This window comes from Pteropus alecto, unplaced genomic scaffold (genome assembly GCF_000325575.1).
Source record: "Pteropus alecto unplaced genomic scaffold, ASM32557v1 scaffold398, whole genome shotgun sequence".
NCBI lineage: Eukaryota > Metazoa > Chordata > Mammalia > Chiroptera > Pteropodidae > Pteropus > Pteropus alecto.
Genome location: NW_006442497.1, coordinates 4,911,947 through 4,934,292, shown reverse-complemented (window position 1 = coordinate 4,934,292; position 22,346 = coordinate 4,911,947). Strand labels below are relative to the sequence as shown.

Below are 22,346 nucleotides of genomic sequence, written 5' to 3'. Positions count from 1 at the left end.
TGATTTTGTTATTGACAATTTTGTTGAGAATTATTTGAACATGTATGCGCATGCACACATTATACACACACGCACAGACACAGGGTCTATCTCTGGATTCTGTTTTGTTCTATTGATTGATTTGTCTATCCTTATTCCAATACCACAGTATTTTGGTTATTATATATTTGTAATAAATCTTTATTTTTTCTTTGTCAAGATTATTTTGGCAGTTCTAAATCATTTGCATTTCATGCACACTATAGACTTTGCTTGCCAACTTCATTTTAAAAGCCTGCTAGGATTTTGATTGGGATTGCACTGAATCTCTAGATCAGTTGAGGAGAATGAACAGATAACTTTAAAATATTGTGTCTTTCAATCCATGAACGTGGTACAGCTCTCTATTTATTTAGGTCTTCTTTAATTTCTCCCACAATGCTCTATAGTTTTCAGTATAGAAATCTTGCACATCTTTTGCTAGATTTATTTCTAAGTATTTGATGTTACTTTTGATGCTATTTTAAATATTGTTTTTTACTTTCATTTTTCAGTTACTTGTCTCTAGTGCATGGAAATACATTGTTCTTTATAATTGACTTTGTACCTGCAGATTTGTTAAATTCACTCACTCTAGTAGTTTTAAAAAAGATTCCATAGAGTATTGCACGTACATAATAATGTCAAATATACATATTTACAAATATGCATATTTACAGCATATTTATTTTAAATCTTCTTGCCTTTTTTTTCTTATTAAATACTGTGAGACTTCTAATAAAATGTTCAACAGAAGTCGTCAGAGCAGATATCGTTGCCTTGTTCTGGATCTTGGAGAAAAAGAGTTTAGTGTTTATTATTGAGTATGACTTTAGCTCTTAAGTTTTTCATAGCTGTCCTCTATCAAGTCGAAGAAGCTCCCTTTCATTCCTATTTTATTGAGAACTTGTATCATGAATGAACACTGAATTTTTTCAAATCCTTTTTACGTATTTATTGAAATGATCATATGATTATCTCCTTTAGTCTGATCATTGATTTTTACATCTTTCTTCTTTACTAGTATATGTATTTAAAGCAATAAACTTCCTTCTTAGCACTATGTAGTTATATTCCACAAATTTTCATTTCGGATTGTCATCATTCAGTTTGAAACTTTTTCTATTTTCTCTTGTGATTTATTTTTTGGCCCATGGGTTATTTAGGGGTAGTTTCCTTAATATCCAAATATTGGGGAATTTTCCATTTTTTGTCCCACGTGTTCTTTCATCATAATGAAAAGTTCCTTTTTATCTGTGATCGTATTCCTTGACTTGAAATCTGTCTGGTCTGATATTAATAAAACTGTGCCAGCTTTTTCATGCAAACAATTTCCATAATTTATATTTAAAGTGAGTTTCTCGTGAACTCATATAGTTGTCTTTTTTTTAAATCTTGTCTGACATTCTTTGTCTTTTAATTGAGCAGTTTGTCTTTTTATTTTTTATATTTAATTGACTACTAATATAGTTGGGTTTTAAGTCTGCCATCTAGGTATTTATGTTCTTTCTGTCCTGTCTTTTGTCTCTCTGTACCTCCTTTCTGCTTTCTTTTGAGCGAATCATACATTTTTAGTATTTAGTCTTGTTCCCTGTTTGTTTGTTTTTTTTAGGCGAGGCAACCCTTGGTTCACCTCAAGGATTGCAAGGACCTTGTCAGCTTACGATCCCTTATTTTTTATTTATTTTTTATTTTTTACGCCTACAGCACCTGGTTTTCCTAAGTGGTCTACCATCCAAGTACTAACCAGGCCCGACCCCGCTTAGCTTCCGAGATCAGACGCCTGTATTTTTTTTTAAGCTATAACTCTCGATGGTGGTAGTGGTAGTAGTAGTGGTTGTGTGTTTTGATTTTCTTTCGTTTTTTTTTTTTAAAAGAAAGTGCTTAGAGCTTTGTCGCTCAGTATAATAATCACTAGCCACATTTGGATATTTCAATTTTAATTAATTTAAGTATGAAAAAAACCACGTTCACTGGCTATAGTATGGAAAATGGATCGAAAGGATTCAGGAGTAGAAACAAGAAGGTAAGTTAGGACATTGTCTTAGAAATACTAGAAAATTTTTGTGAGCTATTAGTAACAGAATTTAAGAGAAATGGTAGGACTGAGAGATACTTGGGAGAGAGAATCAAAAAGGGAATGTCCATTGAAGGAGAAGGGGAAAGAAGAAGCTCAGTCAGGTGACTCTTAAGATTTTGATCTTGGGCAAGCAAATGAATGGTGGTGCTGTTATTTGAGGGAAGTGAAAGAGTTTAGTTTTAGAGACCTTGAGAGTCAGGTATTTGTAGGAATTTCAAGGTAGAAAGATAAGCGGTAGGCAGTTGGCTATATGGGTCAAGAATTTTGGAAAGTTATGTCTAGCAGAAAATTTTCAGGTTTTTAATTTAAATATTGATGAACTAAAAGGTATATAAAACCACCATGGTAGTATTATAGAGTAAAAATATACAGAACTCTTAGGATCGCCAACATTTCAGAGGAAGAGCAGAACCTAGATAGAGCTTATAGATAGGTGGAAGTAAAACTGGGAGAGAGTGTGTCGTTGAATACAAAGGAATAGAGTTATGAATGAATTGTTAAATAACAGTGAAAGATTTTCTAGACAGGTATTATATAAATAATATTTGGCGAACTCGGCTTTCTAAGAAGCAGCAAAGTGCTTCGAAATTATTCAGTGCTTTTATCTTTTAGACTCCATTCATTCATTACCTTTACCTTTTAGTATTTATTTTCTTTTGCTGTATACCAGGAAGTCTCTTACGGGTGAGAGGTACAGAGATTAATAGAAGTTAGTTTCTGTCATACCCTTTCTGTAAGAGACATGCATACAAGTAATTATAATACAAAAGTATAAAGGTCCATAAGTAAAAGGAGGTTGTAGGAAGTGCTGCAGGAAGTTAGAGAGAGCACCTAGCTCTTCTTTGCCTTTCATAGGGCATTCTTTTTGTATGGATTGCCCTTTTCCTGCTTCTTCACCCACATGGCCTTCAAAGCTCAGCCCGAGTCAAGTGTCATTCCAATTGACTTCCTTGTTTGTTTTATTTAATTCTTAAGAAAAATGGTGATGTGTATTAGACAATGTATCTCTAACGCAATCACTAAAAAAGGAGAAAAAAGGATGGAGGAAAAGAGAATCAAAGTTGAAAAAATAATATGTACTCATTATAAGAAATTCCAACAATACAGAGAATACAACAAGGAGGATCACCCAGCATCCCACCACCTAGAAATAATCATTATTAACATTAGGTTAACATCATCCAGAAATATCCTTATAGGTTTATACATATAAAAGGATGGAGATAAATTTTACACAATTAGGACCATACTATACATACTATTTTAAATGTTGAGTGCTTAATTTCACTTTTAGAAGGTTAGTGTAAAAAAAGATAAACTTCACATAAAGGATTCTTTACAGGCAATAGTAATTACTAAAAGATAAATCTAAGATTAACACAAAAAATTACATAAAACTGGTGCTTTGGTGATTTTATAAAGCTATGTTTATATATTTTACTTTTTAAGTTTAATATGGCTCTGCTGTGAGTGATGAAAAAATGATCACCTTCAATTGCATTTCACCTTCCTCCTCGTCGTCGCCCAACTGCTTCTTGGTTTTCAGTTGTAATTACAACTTCACTGTTTATAACATTTATCTACCTTTCTGTAACCTAATCCATGTGTTTGTTTATTGTCTGCTCAGTATTTATATGGATCATTTCTCACCATCATCTCTTATACCATGGTCTCTGGCTTCTCCATTCTAGACTTCGTTATTTTTTTTCACCTCTTGGTTGGCTTGATTTCAACGTCAAGTAGTTTTCTTAAAAAGGACTCTGGTAGTCCCTAAAGTCTTCTATAGTGTCTGTCTGTCACCTTTATACTTGAATGACAGCTTGGCTGGCCATAAATTTGTTGGGTCATGCTTTCTTTCCCTTGAACTTTTGACATTTCTCCTCTGTGTCTGGAATTGTGTTAAACCAGTTTTTTCTTTACAACTACCGTTTCCCCCCTTTTTTTGAATCAGAGTGACAGTTTTCAAAGAACATACATGAGTTCTTTACCACTTTACTCACTGCACTTGGGAGAATTATTACTGGGAAGGACCACCACAGTTCTGATACTTTGATGTGAACCAGGGTATTTGGAGATTTTAACCATGCATCTTTGTTTTCCTTTCTAGAGATAATTGATGACATTGCCAACCTGGTGGAGAACACAGATGAGAAACTTCGCACTGAAACCAGGCGTGTGAATATGGTGGACAGAAAGTCAACATCTTGTGGTAAGAGAGAGCTATAGTTAGGGTTCTGCCTCTCTCATCGCTTGTGGTTTGCACTGCTCTGAGTTTCCCACGTTTGTCTAATTACTGCAGGGGTTGGTTGCTCTCCTAAAACAGGCAGTCCCATTTGATGAAGTATTGAAATTGCTAAAAGATAACTAAATCTCGTTAAAATGAAATGGATTGTTATGAGTTCAAGGGAAGTATAATGCATTAATGAAATGTTTCTGTGGGCTTGTAGAGAATAATAGTTTGGGAAACTGTATGACACTATGCAGGTAGGTGGTAGTGCATCTCCTGGGTTTTAAAGAAAATCTTGATTATAGCTGTGCCTCCTTTTAATCACAAGCTTAATTGTTGAAGTTTGAACTCCAGAGCAGTTAAGAGCCCAGGTTCTGAAGTCTAAATGAGTTCAAATCCTCTATTGAATGATGTTACCTTTGGTAGTCACTTTACTCCTTAATACCTCATACATTAAATGAGGATTCACGTGCCAAGGTAAGAATCCCTTGAAGTGAGTCTTAAGATATCGATTCCCAGGTCCTCCACTAGAGGTTCTGATTGAGGAGGGCTAGGCTGGCTATTCTGCAGGTACTTAATATTCTGCAGAAATTCTCATGCAGATTTCTGTGTAAATTATATATTGCCTGTGCACAGTGCCTTGCCCAGGGTAAGCGATGATAAATGGTGGGGATAGTAGTAGTAGTCACACTGGTTGTTATGTAGTGGTTCATCACACAAAGGTGCACCAAGTTTCTAAAGCTAATACTTTTGTTGTAAAACGAAATATGATAACAGTTAAAAAAAAAAAAAAAAACCTAGCAATTTGAGCACATGCTTTGCCTAACTTGTAGCCCTTTAAATATGAAAAATATAATGGATTCCCTCTGACGTACCTAGTTTTAGAACAAAGACCTCTGTGCAAGGGTCACCTGAGACATATAGCTTGAGGAGCATCACCTTCCTTGCCTGTTTTCTGGTTAAACAGATTTCTAGAACAACAGGGTAAGAGAGAAGCAGGCAGATAGGGACTCCAGAACCTCAGAGGAAGTGGAACGCTGAGGGGCCTACCTGCTTCCCTTTTATCACCTGTTCTGCTCCACCTCCCAACCCCAGTTTTCATCCATTGGATACCAACCCAGTCTGTGCTATCTGTTCTTGCAGGCGTGTGCTTCCTTCTTCTTGCCAGAAGCAAAGCCTCCTTGATTTTGCCTTATCAACCTTCTCGCATAACTTCTGTCCACAGGGTCTTTGTTCTTTGCACCAAATCCTGAAACTTTGGAGACAGAGCAATGTGGGTTCACTCCCACCTCCTTTGCTTATTATCTTTGATTTCTGTATAAACTTAATCTTGCTGAGCCTTAGTTTCCTCAGCTGTGAAAAAAGTGGATAACCTGGTTATCAAAATTAAATTGTAGAGAATGTGTAAAATGTCTAAAGCTGGCCATCTTCCCTGAATTTCCATATTTACGTGGAGATGCCTTACAGCATAGTGGTTAGTGGGCTCTAGAGCCTGGACTCGCATCCCAGCTTCACCATTCACCAGCTCTGTGACCTTGGCAAAGCCCAAACTCTCCTTAACCTCCGTTTTCTCATCTTTGAAATGGGAATGAGAGGGTTATTGTAAGGAATAAATGAATAAACTATAACTATAAAGATATAGTTATAGATATAGATTATATTGATATAGATAACATGTAGATATATAGATATATATAGCACTTAGAAGAGCCTTCCCAATTCAGTGACAACTTTCCTGAGGTCTTTTTTATGTGCTAAGCAATCATGTTGCTATTCATTTGGAATGAACACATGCATAGACGTGTTGGTAAGTTTTAATATTTGCAATGTAGTGGCCCTTAGCATATGTCATTCATGAAGTCATAATGAAGAATGTTACTCCTACAGTTGCCAGTTTTTTATTTTATAGTTATTACCTAGCATTAGTACTTAAACCTAGAAATTTCCATAAAAACTTCTGAGCTGAACTCTGTTTCATTTTTTTTTTAAATAGAAGAAATTTAGAGACCTCTAGAATTACTGAAATGAATATTTTTAAAACTTGGTATCTTAAAATATGTTAACTGATAATTTATCTCATGTTTCATTTCTGTTTAGTTATATGTTATATATTATATAGTAGGTATAATATTTAATATCTATTATTCATATCAGAACTGTATATAGTGACTCAGAAGGGAGAAGTGCTGGAGTATAAGACTGTTTAGGTACTGAAAGAAGAAATTTCTTTATTCTTTCAATGGAACTACTTTAGAGAGATTTTTTTCTCTTATTTCTTAAATTTTTTCCTAATATTTATTTAGCAGTTCCATCAGTATTGTAGATCAACACCCAAATAACTATCCTTATACCATTTCTGATGTCTGATACCTTTAAAGGAAAATGTGTTATATTTGTGTTTTTAAAGGGAAATTTGTAATTATATATGTGTTTGTTGACAAGCAGTGCTAGTTTTCACACTGATAAAGGTTCAGCGTGTGGCCTTCAAAGCTCTAGGGAGGTCAGACTTGTATTTATGACACTCAGCAATTAACTTCTAAGACTCATTGATCAATATTAAGCCTTTGAACACAAAGCATATTGTGGAATTTACTGAGTAGGTCTAGCAGCCCTTGGCAAAATTAGACCTTTTATTTAAATAATTGTTTTATTGTGGTAAAATATACATACCATAAAATTTACCATTGTAACTATTTTTTTAATAAAATTTTTTATTTTTCACTTATAGTTGGGATACAATATTATATTAGTTTCAAGAGTACAGCATAGTAATTAGAGATCTATATAACTCACAGTTATATATATCACCACAATAAATCTAGTACCCCTCTGCCCCCTTACATATTTATTACAATATTATTGACTATATTCGTTATGCTATACTTTGTGTCTCCATGACTATTTTGTAACTACCCACCTGTACTTCTTAATCCCTTTTCCTGTTTTCACCAATGCCCCCCAAACCCTCTCCCATCTGGTGACCCTCAAAATGTTTTCTGTATCTATGAGTTTGTTTCTGGTAATTTTTGTTTATTTGTTTTGTTCTTTAGATTCCACATTTACATGAAATCAAATGGCATTTGTCTTTCTCTATCTGACTTACTCCATTCAGCATGATACCTTCTAGGTCCATCAGGCAACGTAACTATTTTTAAGAGCTCGGTTCAGTGGCACTAAGCACATTTATATTGTTGTGTCACCATCACCACAATCCATCTCCAGAACTTCTTTTTCATCCCAAACTGAAACTCTGTCCCCAATTAACACTATCTCTTCATTCCCCGTCTCCCAGCCCTTGTCAATTACCATTCATTCTGCTTTCTGTCTCTAGGAATCCGACCACTCTAGGAACCTCATATAAGTAGAATTGCACAGTGTTCATCCTCTTGTGTCTGGCTTATTTAATTTAGCATAATGTCTTTAATATTCCTCCACGTCATACCAGGCATTTGTCTTTCTCTATCTGACTTACTCCATTCAGCATGCATTGTATGTGTGTGTGTATATATGTGTGTGTGTGTGTGTGTGTGTACACGTATATATATGTATACGTGTGTGTGTGTGTGTGTGTGTGTGTGTATTTGGTTTGTCCATTTCTCTGTCAGTGGACTCTTGGGTTGTTTCCATTTTTTGACTAGTGTAACAATGCCACTATGAACGTGAGTGTACAAATACTGATTCAAGTCCCTGATTTTCTCTGCATATATCCAGAAGTAGATGCGCTGTATCAAATGGTGTTTTATTATTTTGGGAGGGGAGACTCACCATATTAACTTGACCTTTTGTTTTGTTTCCAGCATGTAAACTCTTAGGTACTTTCTGGTAGTTTCTTTTTTTATCTGATAGAGCCTTTTTGCAGAAAAGAGCTAGAGACTTCCACAGCCTGAGAGGGATGGGCAAGTAGGGCTAACATTAAGGCTCTGAGCTCACTTCAGCTGGGCTGTGTAACAGGGGACCCTACCTCCAATGATGATGATGATGATGATGATGATGATGATGATGATTAAACCGGAGCCCCAAAGAGCTATACCCTTAAGATAAAAGTGAGCCAGAAGTAAACTTGCCTTTGAGAATTGTGGAGAAAGCAGCCTTGGTACTAAACAGAATAAAAGAAAAAGAAAGGAAACACTACAGTTCCTGATAAGTTGTGGTCACAGAAAGGCCCTCATATGGATTTGCACCCTAGGTATCCTGAATTTGGTTTGAAGCAGACTCACCTGTTATAGCTCCAGGTGCCTGGCAAAAACAATGAAATGCCTCTTTGGAGAAAGGTGTGTTTACCCTAGGTCTCTAGAATCAACCCAAAATAAATTTTTCAGGGCAATGTGCAACACACAGTCAAAGATAACCTAGGATACGTGAAAATAGCACAACATTAGCCAGGACCAGCAACAGACCACAGAAACTAATCTGTACAGACTTGCAGCATTAGAATTATCAGATGTGGATTATAAAATCACATCTTATTATGCTTATTATATTTAAAGAAATGAGAAGCTTGAAAGTATCTTTAGGGAATAGGAAACTAGAAGAGTAACATAGAAAATTTGAAAAGGGACCACATAGAACTTCTAGAAATTAAAAGAAAAATAATTGAAATTCAAAACTCAAGGGACATATTTGATACCGAAGAGAATCAACCAGATACAGATCAGAAAAAAATAAACCGTATTCTCTTTCCATAAATGCTAGCATTTACAAGAGAATTGCCAAATGCCATGGAAGTTAAATTACTATCTTAATAAGAAAGGCATTTGGGGAGCAGGAGCTTAGTCCAAGATCCTCAAGACAGAACAAAGAGTTAATCACCTGATCTTCCCAACTGCAAGGCTAAATTGATCATTTTATATGTAAACATACCTATACATACATGAACAGCAAGCCAGCTATGTTTTAACTATTTTGGGGGGTGAAGGAGAATTAAGCAACTCAGTCAAGTGTAACTCGGTCACTGTTCACATGAAACTCTATTACTGTTTAACTAAGAGCACTTGAGTGAGCTGAGGATAGCAGCCGGCACATCATCATTTTACTTAAGGGAGTGCAAAAATAGGTTGCGAACCGTGAAATGGTCTTTTGTTTCCCTATCCTCAGCATATCTTCCTTGCTAATCTGATGTATCAGTCATAGATGCTTTCACAGTGAGGAAATTTCTAGTTATAAGTACAGACTGAATTGCAAGGGGGCCACACAGAACGGCCTGGTGATGAATTTGTTTGTTCAGTTGTTAACAAAGGATTCAAGCACCTCTTTGTGAACCTTTCACTCGGGAGCCCAGGCTTTAAAATTTTTACTGAGATCTATGCATGGTTTTTCCTCTCTTTTCTTTGCCCATCCCCATCTCAACAATAGCATCAAGTAGAAAACAATATTGTCTTTTCCAGCTTCTAAATGCAAATTAGACTGATATTTTCCATTGGTACCTATATGTATTTTCAGATCTGTTACTTGTATTAAGGACATCTACATAAAAGCAGGATCTTTGCAATTGCAGTTTAAATATTCAGTGTGCCTAGTTCTCATTAGAATTCAAAATAGAACCTCGTCTGAGTCTGACGGACGGAGCCAATTGTGAAAGACCAGACTAAGAATTCTGAATGACTCAGGTTGAGGGACAGTGTTGCTTCTCAACATATTGACTATTACATAATGTTGGCTAAGCACATTTATTGTGATTTCAGCAAGGTTTCAGTGATATGGTTCAAGATCAGCCCAACTATCATTGAATTAACAGTTTCTCAACCTGTAAAACCATTGGATTTGCCTTCAGCTCCTTGGAATATGATCGTCCTTGGGAGGTGGAGCAGTTCGGGGGTTAAGGGTAGCACAGGACGGCAAGGGCGTGGAGCCAAACAGACCTGGGTCACAATTTTGGCTCTGCCCACTTACAACCTGGGTTGAGCCATTTGCCCTCTCTGTTTCAGCTGCCTTCTCTGTAAAATGAGGGTAACAATTGCTAGTTTCCATGGTTATTCTGCAAATTAATGAGAACAAGTTGGGTGGCATAATGACTGGTGCTAGAGGGTCCTCAATAAAGGCCAGCTATGTTAAATGTGGGTTTAAATTGGTTGCTGAACACCGTCTCAATACATAAGACTCAGAGGCTCTTAGCTCTATTTGAAGACAGCATAGAAGGGCTTTTAAGGAAAACGGTGATGCCTTGAGTAAGGTATGCAGGGATATTCTGGAGCTAGGAAGTTAGTATCCTCATTGATTAGAAATGGAGTTGGTTTTTTAAAAATTAATTAAAATTTAGAATTGTAGCTGAAGCCTATTACCCGTCATGAAATTAATGAATGCCACCTATAGTGCATATGTGGATGGTGATGGTGCTGCCTTACCTTGATATAGCAGTGAACACACTTTCTCTTATATTAGCTCTTTCGAACCTCATACAATATGGGTACGAAACTGAGTTCTAAGTTGTCTGGTTTATTTAACTGACCTTAAAGACAGTTTACTCTCTAAATGAATTGTTTTTAAAACCCTACTACAAACACAAACAATCTGGAGCAAAAGAATAACCATACAGGGTCTTTTATTTATCTTACTATTCATCTAGCATATTCTTCTTGGCTATTGTTTCCTTACTTCTTTCTCTTACCCTCCTTTGTTAAAATAATCTAGTTAAATTCTATAGCTCCCTTTTTCTTTACATACATGTGTCTGTCTCTATATCATCATGTCATCTTTCATTCAGTCTCTATGGAGAAATGCCCAGTCCTCTGCTCGAAGGCATGTCTGCCTTCAAAGCCTTCTCATCTTCAAGCTTAGTGCTGCTTGTGTTGCCCATTCATTCATTCTTTTCTTCTTCCATGCCAGCATAGTTACTGGGTATCATCTGGTGCCAGATATTAGAGCTGAAAGGTACTTAGGGCACAGTTCCTGCCCTTAGGGAACTTAGAGCATGGGGGCTGAGGACACATGGCATAAATCACTAATGATTGTAGATAGCATAGGAGGAAAAGGATCTTAGACAGCCTAGGGAGGTCAGAGGTTCCAAGAGGACATAACACTGGAGCAGAAGTCTGAAGAAATGAGGAGAGGCTTCTTCTGGGAAAGCGCAAAACCAAAATAATCAGGGAGGGTATGCTATGATCCCATTTAAGTGAGGCGAGGAGCAAAATAAAAAAGGATGGAGAGAAAGAAGGGGCGACACAAGAATCCAGTAAGTACTGTGTTCATTAGAGCATGACGGACGACAAGTACAGAAGAGCAGATGTAGTTAACAGTGGTCACTTTGAAGTGCTGTGAAGAGGCTAGGCTTGGAGTTGGATAATGGGATATTATCAATATTTTCTTTATATGTCTTTAGAATTTTTTATAATAAGCCTGTGCGATTTTTTTTTTGTTACTTACAAATTAATTAAAATTTACTCAAGATTTTGGTACTCCCAGTCATTTCTTTTCCTACAAATAGTATTTTTATAAGAATACGATAATACTGTATTTTTAAGCCCTTCTATTTTTTTTTTTTTTTTTAACATTTTAGTATAAACCTATTTTCCTTTTAGTACTATTAGTACCATTCTACCAAGTGGCTATACTATCATTTACTTAAGTACTCCCTTTTGGGGCTTTTAGATTATTTCCACAGTTTTTTATATAATTAATGCTATGTTATGTGCATATATCTTTTTTCCATATTTAGGGTTTTTTTCTATCAGGCAGGGTTTGAGTTAGGATGCTTCCAGGGCCAGAATCAGAGACTGACTCTGGGTTTCTTATAATGGCAGGGCCAAGATTGGAAGGTTGTTTGAGTTCCAGAGAAGTGACAGGAAGCCGGAGGGCCAGGGTTCAGAGCAGCCATCCCTGGGCAGGAAGAGGGAGATCGGGATGCTGAAGCCAGAGGAGCTGAGTGAGGCCACTGCCTCTGACCAGCTCGGCCTCTCCTGGTCCAAGGAGGAGTGCCAAATTGGCCAAGCCTAGCTGCTGTGGGTGGGCAGAGGGAGAATCTGACCCTGTTTTTTTAGTAATGCATTGCCTCCTGCCAGGACTTCACGTGATGGGAGCTCACTCAAAATGGAAATGGGGGTTAGATCTGAACAGCCAGGGGAAAAAAAAACAAAACAAAACATGTTGTCCATTACATACATATTTCCCAAGCAGATTTATTTAGACCCAGGGTGTGAGTAGTGTTAAGTCTTTTGATATATATTATCAAATTACTTTCCAATAATGTATCAGAAACCATCTCCAACGCAGACTTATTAGTGACAGGTTCTTGCTAAAATGCAGTGCCTCTCTTCACTTTTTCTCTCTTTAAATAGCTTCTGGTATTTGAGATAGTTCTGTCTGTCAGAAATGGCTCTTATTCCTTGATTTCTATGACATAGCATTACCCTGAGATTTATCCTACCACTCCAATTGCTTACTCCTTCCCTTCCTTTGTTCTGTTATTTGTTGAATGCCACTGTATGCCAAGCGGTGAGGATCAAAAGTCAGAGAAGACCTGGTGTCTCACCTCACGGGGCACTCAGCCTAGCAGGAGGGCAGCAAACTCAGGGCAGCACAAGAAAAGCTCTGCTAGATGTGCACAGGGCACCGTGGAAATAACAGACAGGTGGGAAAAAATAGTATTCCAGGCAACAAGAAATACAGACAGGCTCGAAGGAGACACTAAGGCAGGCAACACTACTTGGTTTCTCAAACAACAACTAGGATTGCCTACTAGGATCAAAGATGCCTGCTAGACAGGTAGGCTGGGACCAGGTCTTGGAGAGCCTTGGGTGCTAATTTTCTTTTCCTTTGTCTCTTGCCTTATCTTTTCTTCCCTCTTCTATTGAGGACAATACTTAGGACTGAGTCCTCTGCTCTTTTTTTCTTGACTCTTTTTCTTTAAGCTACTTCATTAACTGGCTTCATGGACAACTAATAGTTCTGCATCTCAGAACTGAACTTCCCCTTAAGCTCAAGGTCTATATCTTTATCTGCTGACAGTCACTTTCTCTTGACTGTCCCCTAGCACCCTCTCAATCTGTACATGTTCTTTGTAGACTCATTATCTTTATCCCAAAATAGGCTTCCTCCTCCATGCTTCCTATTTTTTCAGGCTCAAACCTTCCTTCATCCCTTCAAATGCTTTCAGAGACCAGACAGGAAACATTCATGAATGAAATGGGTCACTGTGATTATCTCCAGTGGCAAGCTAGAGAATAAACAGCAGATTTCTGCCAGTGGGAATGCACGCCTAGAATTGCCAGATCATCTGTTTGTTTATTTTTTGAAGAGAAGCCTGAAATCTGGATCTTTAAGTGAAATCTTCCAATATTTTAGTGTTGACAATAAATTAACATTTAAAAAAATTCTGCGTGGGCCAAATAACACATGTTGCAACATATTACTTTGGGACTTCTCTTTCACATCTATCTAGTCAGCCCCTACGCTGTTTGAGAACAGCTCTGAAATATTTCTCTTCCCTCTTCATCACTTTCTGTTCTTACCATTCTATTTCTGGGTTTTGTCATGTTTACATAGCCATTAAAAATCATGAAATCGTCTGTATATTGGTACAGAAAAATGTGTATGATTCTAACTTTGATTATATTTATATAAACTGTGACCGCATCTTAAGGATTTGGGATCTGAATGTAGCATATATCTACCCAGCTATCAGAATTACAAAGATAAGTGAGTCCCTCTCCTTAAGGTGCTCTTATTTTTTTAAACATGCCTTTTTCAATTGATTTTAAACTGTTCCCTCTCCCAGATATAGCTGCTATATTTTAGAAAAATAACTTTTTTCCATCATGAACACAATAGCTACTAAGTAGTAGAATCATATAGCTAAAACTCTTAGGAGACCTGCTTCTGAAATTCAAGAGAATACTGGGCCACTCTGATGAATATATTGGAATTTCTCGATATCCACTGCAGAAGTTAAAACATGCAACCCGCACACCTCTCCTTCTCTTGACACCCTTAAATGCTCCCTCCCTCCTGGGCCCTGAGGTTGCTTATGAAATTTGCATAACACAGGTGTGAAATGTTTGTGGTCAGATGTCTTTTATATGTGACCACATCACTATTGTCTGCTTTGATTTTGAGTTCCTACTGTGGAACTACAGTAGCCCATTTTTCTGCTAACAGCATTTATTTGAGGAGCAGAAATAGGAGCAGTAAGTTCAAATGTTGATGCTTCAGCTTAATCCAGGCAAAATGAAGCTTTGGAGAGAAGCACAAAATTGGAAAACCTTTATTTAATGGAAGGTGATTGATTGGGGTTGACAGCCTCAGAGCTATCACCATGACCACCTCAGAGCCTTCCACGCTTCTATAATCTGTAACGAGGCAGTGACTTTTCCTATCTTCAAGGGGTCAGAAATGATCACAAAGTAGAATCGTTTTTTGATTATTGTTTTGGCTTGGTGTGGTTTGGAAAGATAAGGTGTTATTTCTAAGAGCAGCTTCTATTGTTATGGAGTAATAATTACACTGTATGGACCTTGGTTGATGTTACTACCACTGATGTATGTGTTTGTGCGTGTTTTCTGGTAATGTTTGTTCACCAATGAATTCATCGGCTTTCACTGACCCTATGGGACCAGCAAGTACTGCTGCATTTAGAAGGACTATCATTTGGCCTGGGGCAGAATATGTTTTGCATACTCAGAGTATACTTTACTTCTGTTATTTGTCTACTACTTATTAAGGAAGAGTGAGTGCCCTGTCACCACTAAAGATATTTTGCCAACCCGATCCTTCAGGGGTTCACCATTACACTCAAATGCTTCTCATTCATATATTGATTTTATTTCATATTTGTAAATTAAAATGAAATGAAGAATTGAATTCTAGTTGTGACTAAAATTACCCAAGCTAAGTAAGCCTGGGAAGGAAGTTGCTTGATGTCTTTTTACATGTAAAATCAGTGCCTTAGACTAGACAGTCTTTGAGATTCCATCCAACTCTCTCATCCTCTTTCCGAACCCCTTCGAAGAAAATTAGACACTCCCCTCCACCCTACACGCTCGCATGCATGCGCGTACCAATAAATCAGAGCTGAGCTAGGGGTCTAGGCCAGACCTTTGTCAATCTTCTCCTTTCACAAGGGTGGCCAGCACCATGTGAGATACTTGCTGAGGTCAGTCTTACCTAAATAGAGACTTTTACCTTAAGTGCTATGTACTGCTGTGTTGGTTGAAATTTTTTTTGAACAAATATAATTTTTCTCATCAAAACAAAACAAGAAAGATAGATAAGGAAATGTTTTAATGAAACATTTGGATAGAAAAATAGAGTGATGGGATTATTGACAATAACTCCCGAGTTCTGTGTTCAAAAATAGTTGGTAGATAAGGATTCCTTATGTTTTTCTCTAAAGCTGGCATTGTAGCTCTGGGGCTATTTTTAGTTACATATATTAAAGTGAGCTGGTAGGCATTTTTTACTTTTTTGAGAAAATTTCCCGAAATTTAAGTTTTGGTAGAGACTTTCATGCCTTTCCCTCCTTAAAAATGGAAACTATAAAATGAATTAAGTGGACATGTAGCTGGTTTTAGGGTTATTAAAGTCACAATTATTTACAAGTGGATTATCTTCTTTTTGTATTATCAAAACAAAAATTTTAATGTCAGATTACCTTTCTGAATTTCTCATGTGTGCCATTCAGTTTGAGACCCCCACCCCCTACCCCAGCTGCAGCTAGTTATATGTATACACTAAGAAAATGAGATCGTTTTTACTATTAGCTGTGATACACAACACTGCGTACGAGAAACAATAACCATTGATAAATGGAGTTGAATAGAAACAGGCAAAATTAAAGGAGTTGTAACATTTTTAGAAATTAAAATAATTAATACCTGGCTGTGTAATTTCTAACTCTGTACAAAGCCTCTCTGTCAACCAGTTTTGTTGTTCTGTCCATGAGTCAATCCCTACTCCTACTGCTGTTCGCCATGCAGCATGCTTCGTAGCAGTGTCTGTGTGAAAAGCAGCTCAATTACAAAGCAGTGCTTACAGTCCAGAGGATCTGCCCTTGTGACTTATTGGTCCTAATGATACAAATGACTACTTGGAACTGCACATGACTGAATGAAGTAGGAGAGCTTGGGTAGTTTAAGGGAACTTGTAGTATTCAGAAAACAGATAATTCTCCTTTACCAAACCTCTTGGAGATGTAATATCATGAATCCCAATATTAACCTTTAAAGAACTTGACTCTAGACGTTGTTGCATTAATGAAAATTTTTATAGCTCTAAGGGTCCATTAATTGGCTCCAACAGAACCTCACTGGTGACTCGGTATTTATTTTTTGGCTCACCATTCCTATTTCAGAGCAAGGCCATAATGACAATTTTCAGTCACTGAACCAGTGTTAAATTCCTCAGAATAATTAATTTGGGGCTCATTTTACATCACTATTAAGTTTTCTCTGCCCGTGAGTGTGAACACGGAGATCGATTTCTCCAGATTAGCAGCAGAATGATCTTTGTGTTGGCCTGGGTATCAGTGGTCCATGATGCAGGCCTCCTCCCGTGGCAGCACCCTCAGGTCTCTCCTTGTGTCGCATGTATCACTGCTTGGAGCTGACTGCAGTTGGGTGTGCATCTCAGTGGCCTCGGGAGAGCACACGCCCTGAACAGACTTTGTATGTCCTTCCACACTTGACTTGTGCATATAAGAGCCCTTCTCCCTTTTTTGACCATTAGAGCAGCAATTCCTTTCAGAATGACTCTTGGATTTCTGAAAAGCCTTATTTTTTAAAAAAAAAAAATTGCAGAAACGGATCTAAGAATTTTTTCTTCATTGTTTGGCATTTGTCTAGTATAACCTCTTACCTGTAAACACACAGAGAAATGGAAAGAACACTGCACATAGTCACTTTTAAAAATGAGTAAATATGGCCATGACAGTAGCACAACAATGTGACTATACTTAATGCCACTGAACTGTACACTTAAAAATAAAGAGGTAAATTTCATGTTATGCGTATTTTACCATGATAACATTTTTTTCTAATTAAAAACTGAATAAATACTTGGTGCTCCCCATTCCATGAAATTACGCAAAGTTAGAACAATATAATTTCTAAAATTCCTTGGCATTTTTAAAACAAGGTGCCACACTGCTCAATACAACCATTTTTCATGTGATATGGTAACAGAATGTTAATAATCAATATAGATTTGCCTAAACAAAACAGAAATAGGAACAAAAATGGCTTTAAAACCAGAGGATCTCTCAAAAATAAATATAAGTGAATTAAGCATTCCTGTTGCTATATCTTATTCTTACCATTCCTATTTTATTAGTAGGGTGCAGTTAACTGATCACTGATATATTCATACATCTAAAATATTGGAATTTATTTTTGAAACCTAGAGGGAAAGTTTTCTGCCTGGAATGTTTGATTTGCAGAGACTTCTCTAAGCCTATTATCAGTCCTCTGAGATTATACTTTTTATATAATTTCAGTCGCATTACTCTTTTTACTGTGTTTGTTATATCCTTGCTATTAATAATAAGAGATGCCTTTACTTAGTCCATTTTGCTACTCTGACTTCCATTTGTTTACAGATAATGAAATCTCAGAGTTAGAGGACATGACTTTTCACTTTAGTTAAGCAACAGGCACATTTTCCTGTGACATTGAATTTGTTTTATACGCAAGTGCTTAGAAAGGTTAAACTTCCAGTCCTATCAAAAAAAAAAATCTTTTCTTTGTGATTCAAATTTACATCTGTTTTGTCTGTTTGTTGTTGTTGTTGTTTTAATTTAACTCTGTTTCTCTTTCTTTTTTTAAAATATGTGATCTGGACCTGCTTCCAGTGGGTTGTCTCCTTACATAAGTTATTTCTTAAGTTGTGTCTTATATTTGTAGTGGCATGTGATAGCTCCAATCAATATAATAGTCATAATGTGATTAAGTTTAAATATTCCTCCCTGCCTGCAAAAAGGAAAAAGAGGTACCTTTATTTCCCATTGCATAAATAAACTCTAGACCTTTGGCAAATTTTCAGGGAAAAAAGCCCTTATAGCTTATAAGTACTAAACAAACATATTTCTAACTGCTTTGCAGAGTGAAGACTATGATTTTGACCTAATTTTATGTGTAAAGGGTGGGGGAAGGGAGCACCCACTGGAAGGAGCTTCTGTTTGTGTCCTATGACTGCTTTTTCTAACTCTTACCAACATGAACATAATATAACTTGTCTTTGGCAAATCAGAAGATTTAGCTTAAATAAAGGCATATATGGGTTCTTTGGAACAAGAGAAATCAAAGTCATACATATTATACCAATAGTCACCCTCAAAATGAACCCAGTATTATTATCTGTTTTTCCGTCTAAGGTGATAATACAAACTATTTTTGTCTACACCACTCATTTCAAATAAGCCCAATCAAATGTCTCTGGCATTGCTGAATGCCTGGAAAACTGTTCAGTTTGTAGGTGACGAAAGGTAATAAGGAGCCCTTTGGAGAATTTCTGTTTCGAGATTTGAGGCTCTCTATGCAACCTTTCCTCCCAGGGCTGATGTGTTTATTTTGAGGGTAGTAACTCCTACAGACAGTAATATCTCTTTTTCTCCATGTTAATGCTGAAAGTCGGGCTCACACTCCTTTGCTCCAGTGAGAGGATGTTGTAAATAATCCTAAGTAGGTTCTCTGAGCAAACAGCCCTGTAGCACTAGCAGCCCCAAAGGGGCTCTCTTTGATGGGCTCTGCACTCTGACATCAGCCAGTCCCTGGGAACCTTAATACACTCACCTTGAAGTTAAATCTCTGACTCTGGGGTTCTGGACTCTCCCTGTACTCCTGTGCTGTCCCTCTGCCTCTTTTCTTTCTTCTCTCTTTCGAGTCTTTTTTTTTTTCTTCTTTCTTGTTGTCTCTTAATTCAAGTCTTCCTCTCTCCACTGCTCTTCTCTATTCATCATCTCTAAGGGTAAGAATATACCTTTTAAAGGCTTGTCTCCTGAGCCTCATCCCACCCTCTCAGCCAGCATCTATCAAACCTTGCTATCCTCTGGTTTGTTTTGTTTGTCCCAGCCAGTTCCTTTTCCCCTTGATGTGTCGCAGAGCATGGAGTCATCTAGAAGTGTGTTATAGAATATAACAGAATATAGGAAGAGTTGTTCAAGAAGTGCATTTTTTAAATGTTATTGAATAATACTTTTATGATATAATTTGCAAATTTCTTTTTAAAAATATCTTTTGTGTCTGCTTTCTTGCCATTTCCATTACTTATTTTAAAGTGTGCTGAAAATGGTGCATTGCACTTGAGTAATGTAGCATGGCTGCATTTTGCAAAATTGAAGACCAAAGCAGCCTTCTCCTAACTCAGTTTCATTTCCTCATTGAAAGGTATTTTGGTTGTTGGTCATTTTAGCAATATGCCAGCCATTTTTTTACATCAGTCAGCCTTTATGGAGAAGGATCTGTCATGCATTTAGCTGCTTAGTTTGGAAACTGGTAAATATCCTCTTTACTTTAGGACTTCACAGAGAGGCAAATTTGCCATCTTCTAGAGCTGTATGACTTTAAGATAAAACAATTAAAGTTGGATTATACTTTTGCTATCGTAGCCATAGAGGAGGCACTGTACACTTACTTATTAGCTCTTTCTGGTATTGAGGACTTCTAGAGGTTTTGCAATTTTTTTTTTTTTTTAATCCTCAGGGAGGCTTTATTAGTTCAGGGGTCAATCAGGAAAAAGAGTAACCATACAAGATGTTCTTCCAAAAGGAGACAATACAGAGAACTTGTTACAATACTGTTGCAATGACTGAGAATAAAAGGGGAGAACAAAGTAATCTCGAAATTAGTAACTGTGTGAAGCAGCTACTACCCTTAGACCTGGGAGGAGGAAAGTGCCGACATGGTGTTCCTGAGCCCAGGAGCGTACTCACTGCTGTGCTCCTGGGATTGCTGCTCAGCCAATGCTAGAACTGCCTAGGACGGGGCTCCTGGGGTGGTGCTGAGACCACGAAGAGATGCCACCAGGCCAGAGGAGGCCTGCCTCGCTGGTTCTGGGCCTGCGAAAGAGAGGCTTCCATGGCTGCAGCTGAGATCACCAAGGGAATGAAAATACTTGCGGAGACACTGCTAGCAGTAGATGAAGAAAGAGAGAAACAGCTTCATTTCTCGTCTCGATTTCTGAACTCCTACTAGTACTTTATATTGACAGAACATAACAGGAAACTAGCTGGTAAGGGACCCAGGGAAAAGTAGTTTTCAGACTCCAAGCTCCAGCATGGCAAAGTAGAGAAGGGCAGATGAGCTGCTGGGAGGCGCATAGGTTCTTTCCATGGGGACCATTGATATATTCTATGTATATTTCACTGAAAACCATCTGAGATGTCTTCTGAGCCTTTGATGTTCCTTTCAGAATTATTAAGTTTTTCATGTAATCTAAAGGACGGGAAAAGGTTTATATGTATTCTAAAGGACTATTGAATTAGAGCCATTCTTAAAGTCATGCTAGTCAATATCAATTTCAGAAAACCCCAAAATATATAGATTGTCATTAACAGAAGAAAGCCTTGTTGTCACATTGAGCTACTGAAAGGAACGATGCCCTTTCTCCTACTTGGCAAATGGACCTACTGCCTGTATACTAAATAATCATAGGTATGAGCAAATGAACAATAGTTAGACTTAATGTCTTATAGTTCAGCTGGCTTACACCCTTCAGTTCTTTGCTTTCTATTTTTTTGTGAAAGAAAGAACTATGGAAAGTTGTCTTTTAAAAGTGACGAACAGAAAGGCCCATTGACCACCTTCTGCAGTTTTAAGGAGTAGAAGGTAAAGTTGAAGAAATCTTTCAGAAATTAGAACCAAAAGACAAGGGGGGGATATCAAAATTAGAGGATCAGTCCAAGATCCAAATAATAGGAATGTCACAGTGAGAAAACAGGAGCAGGACATTTTCAAGGGTGATAATACAAGAAATTTCCCTAGAGTTGAGGGAGGGGAGTGACTGTATTAAAAGAGTTCACGAGATACCCAGCTTAAGAAATGAACAGAAGACCCACGTCAAGATGCAGCATAATGAAATTTTAAAACACCTAGATAAAGATAAGTTCCTATAAGCTTCCCAAAGGAGCTGGGGTAGTGAGGGGAGATCACATTCAAAGTATCTGAAATCGGAATGGTATCCAGTATCTCAGCAGTGGATTATTGCAAGAAGCTCCTGGCAGATGTACTTTCCCTAAATAAGAAAGTGCTTTCCCTAAATGAGAAAGATATCTAGGAAGGAGATCTGCGATACCAGAAATGAGGGAGAGAAAGAAAGAGAACTCCCTGGAAAATAGCAGTGGGAAGACCCAGGCTATCTACTGTGCAACAAAGAGAACCACCATTCCAGAATAGAGCTAGAAGTCGGGGGAGAAACTAGATTGATGTTTCCTTGCATGAAAAATTGCAGAGAGGCTGCTAGAGAGTGTGAGATTTAGTAGGAGGGAAGCTGAGCAACTGAAAAGAAAATCAGTTATTAACTCCAGGAAAACAAAAAGTAATACAAAAAAAGGAAACATAATGTGTTTCTTAAGAGTGAATATGTACATAGTTATAAGAACATAGACATTACTTGTTAATATAACCAAAATGTCTGATTTAACTATAGGAAGATGGAAGAGGGAGAGGTGGAACGTAAGAGAACTAAATCTAAATCTTTCTATAGTAAAAGAGGAAATGACTATATAACTTCCAAAACTGATGGAATTTAGAGATTATGGTAATTCGGAGCGCATTATTTTAAAATGTGGAGATTAATGATGGAGTAACTGGAAGGGGGAGGTATAGATTGCTGGTTTTTATTATAAATTTTTTTAGAATTATTTGCCTTTTTAAATTTGTGCAGGAATCATTTTGATGAAATAACTCTCTTTGATATTGAGGTCTTTAGTTTTGTAGGTTCCATTGTCTTGAGGGATAAGCTTCTAAATAACAAACAAAAAATTGTTAAGTAAAACCATAGTTTATTTAGTAAAAAAGAACTCAAGAAATTTTTAAATAGATTTCTTGTATATCCTCAGTCGAACATATTTGCAGGATGATGAACTGCAGAAATCTCCAA

At 37.1% G+C, this 22,346-nt stretch overlaps 1 protein-coding gene across 2 annotated transcripts in view; it reads left to right on the top strand.

Annotated features, from left to right (window-relative positions):
• Positions 1-22,346, top strand: part of STX8 (syntaxin 8) — a 226,396-nt gene that overhangs the window by 133,170 nt on the left and 70,880 nt on the right. For both annotated transcript variants that reach the window (XM_015597349.2, XM_006922384.3), the window contains one exon: positions 4,206-4,307. In XM_015597349.2, coding sequence (XP_015452835.1) covers positions 4,206-4,307 — 102 coding nt within the window. The remainder of the gene's footprint in view (positions 1-4,205; positions 4,308-22,346) is intronic.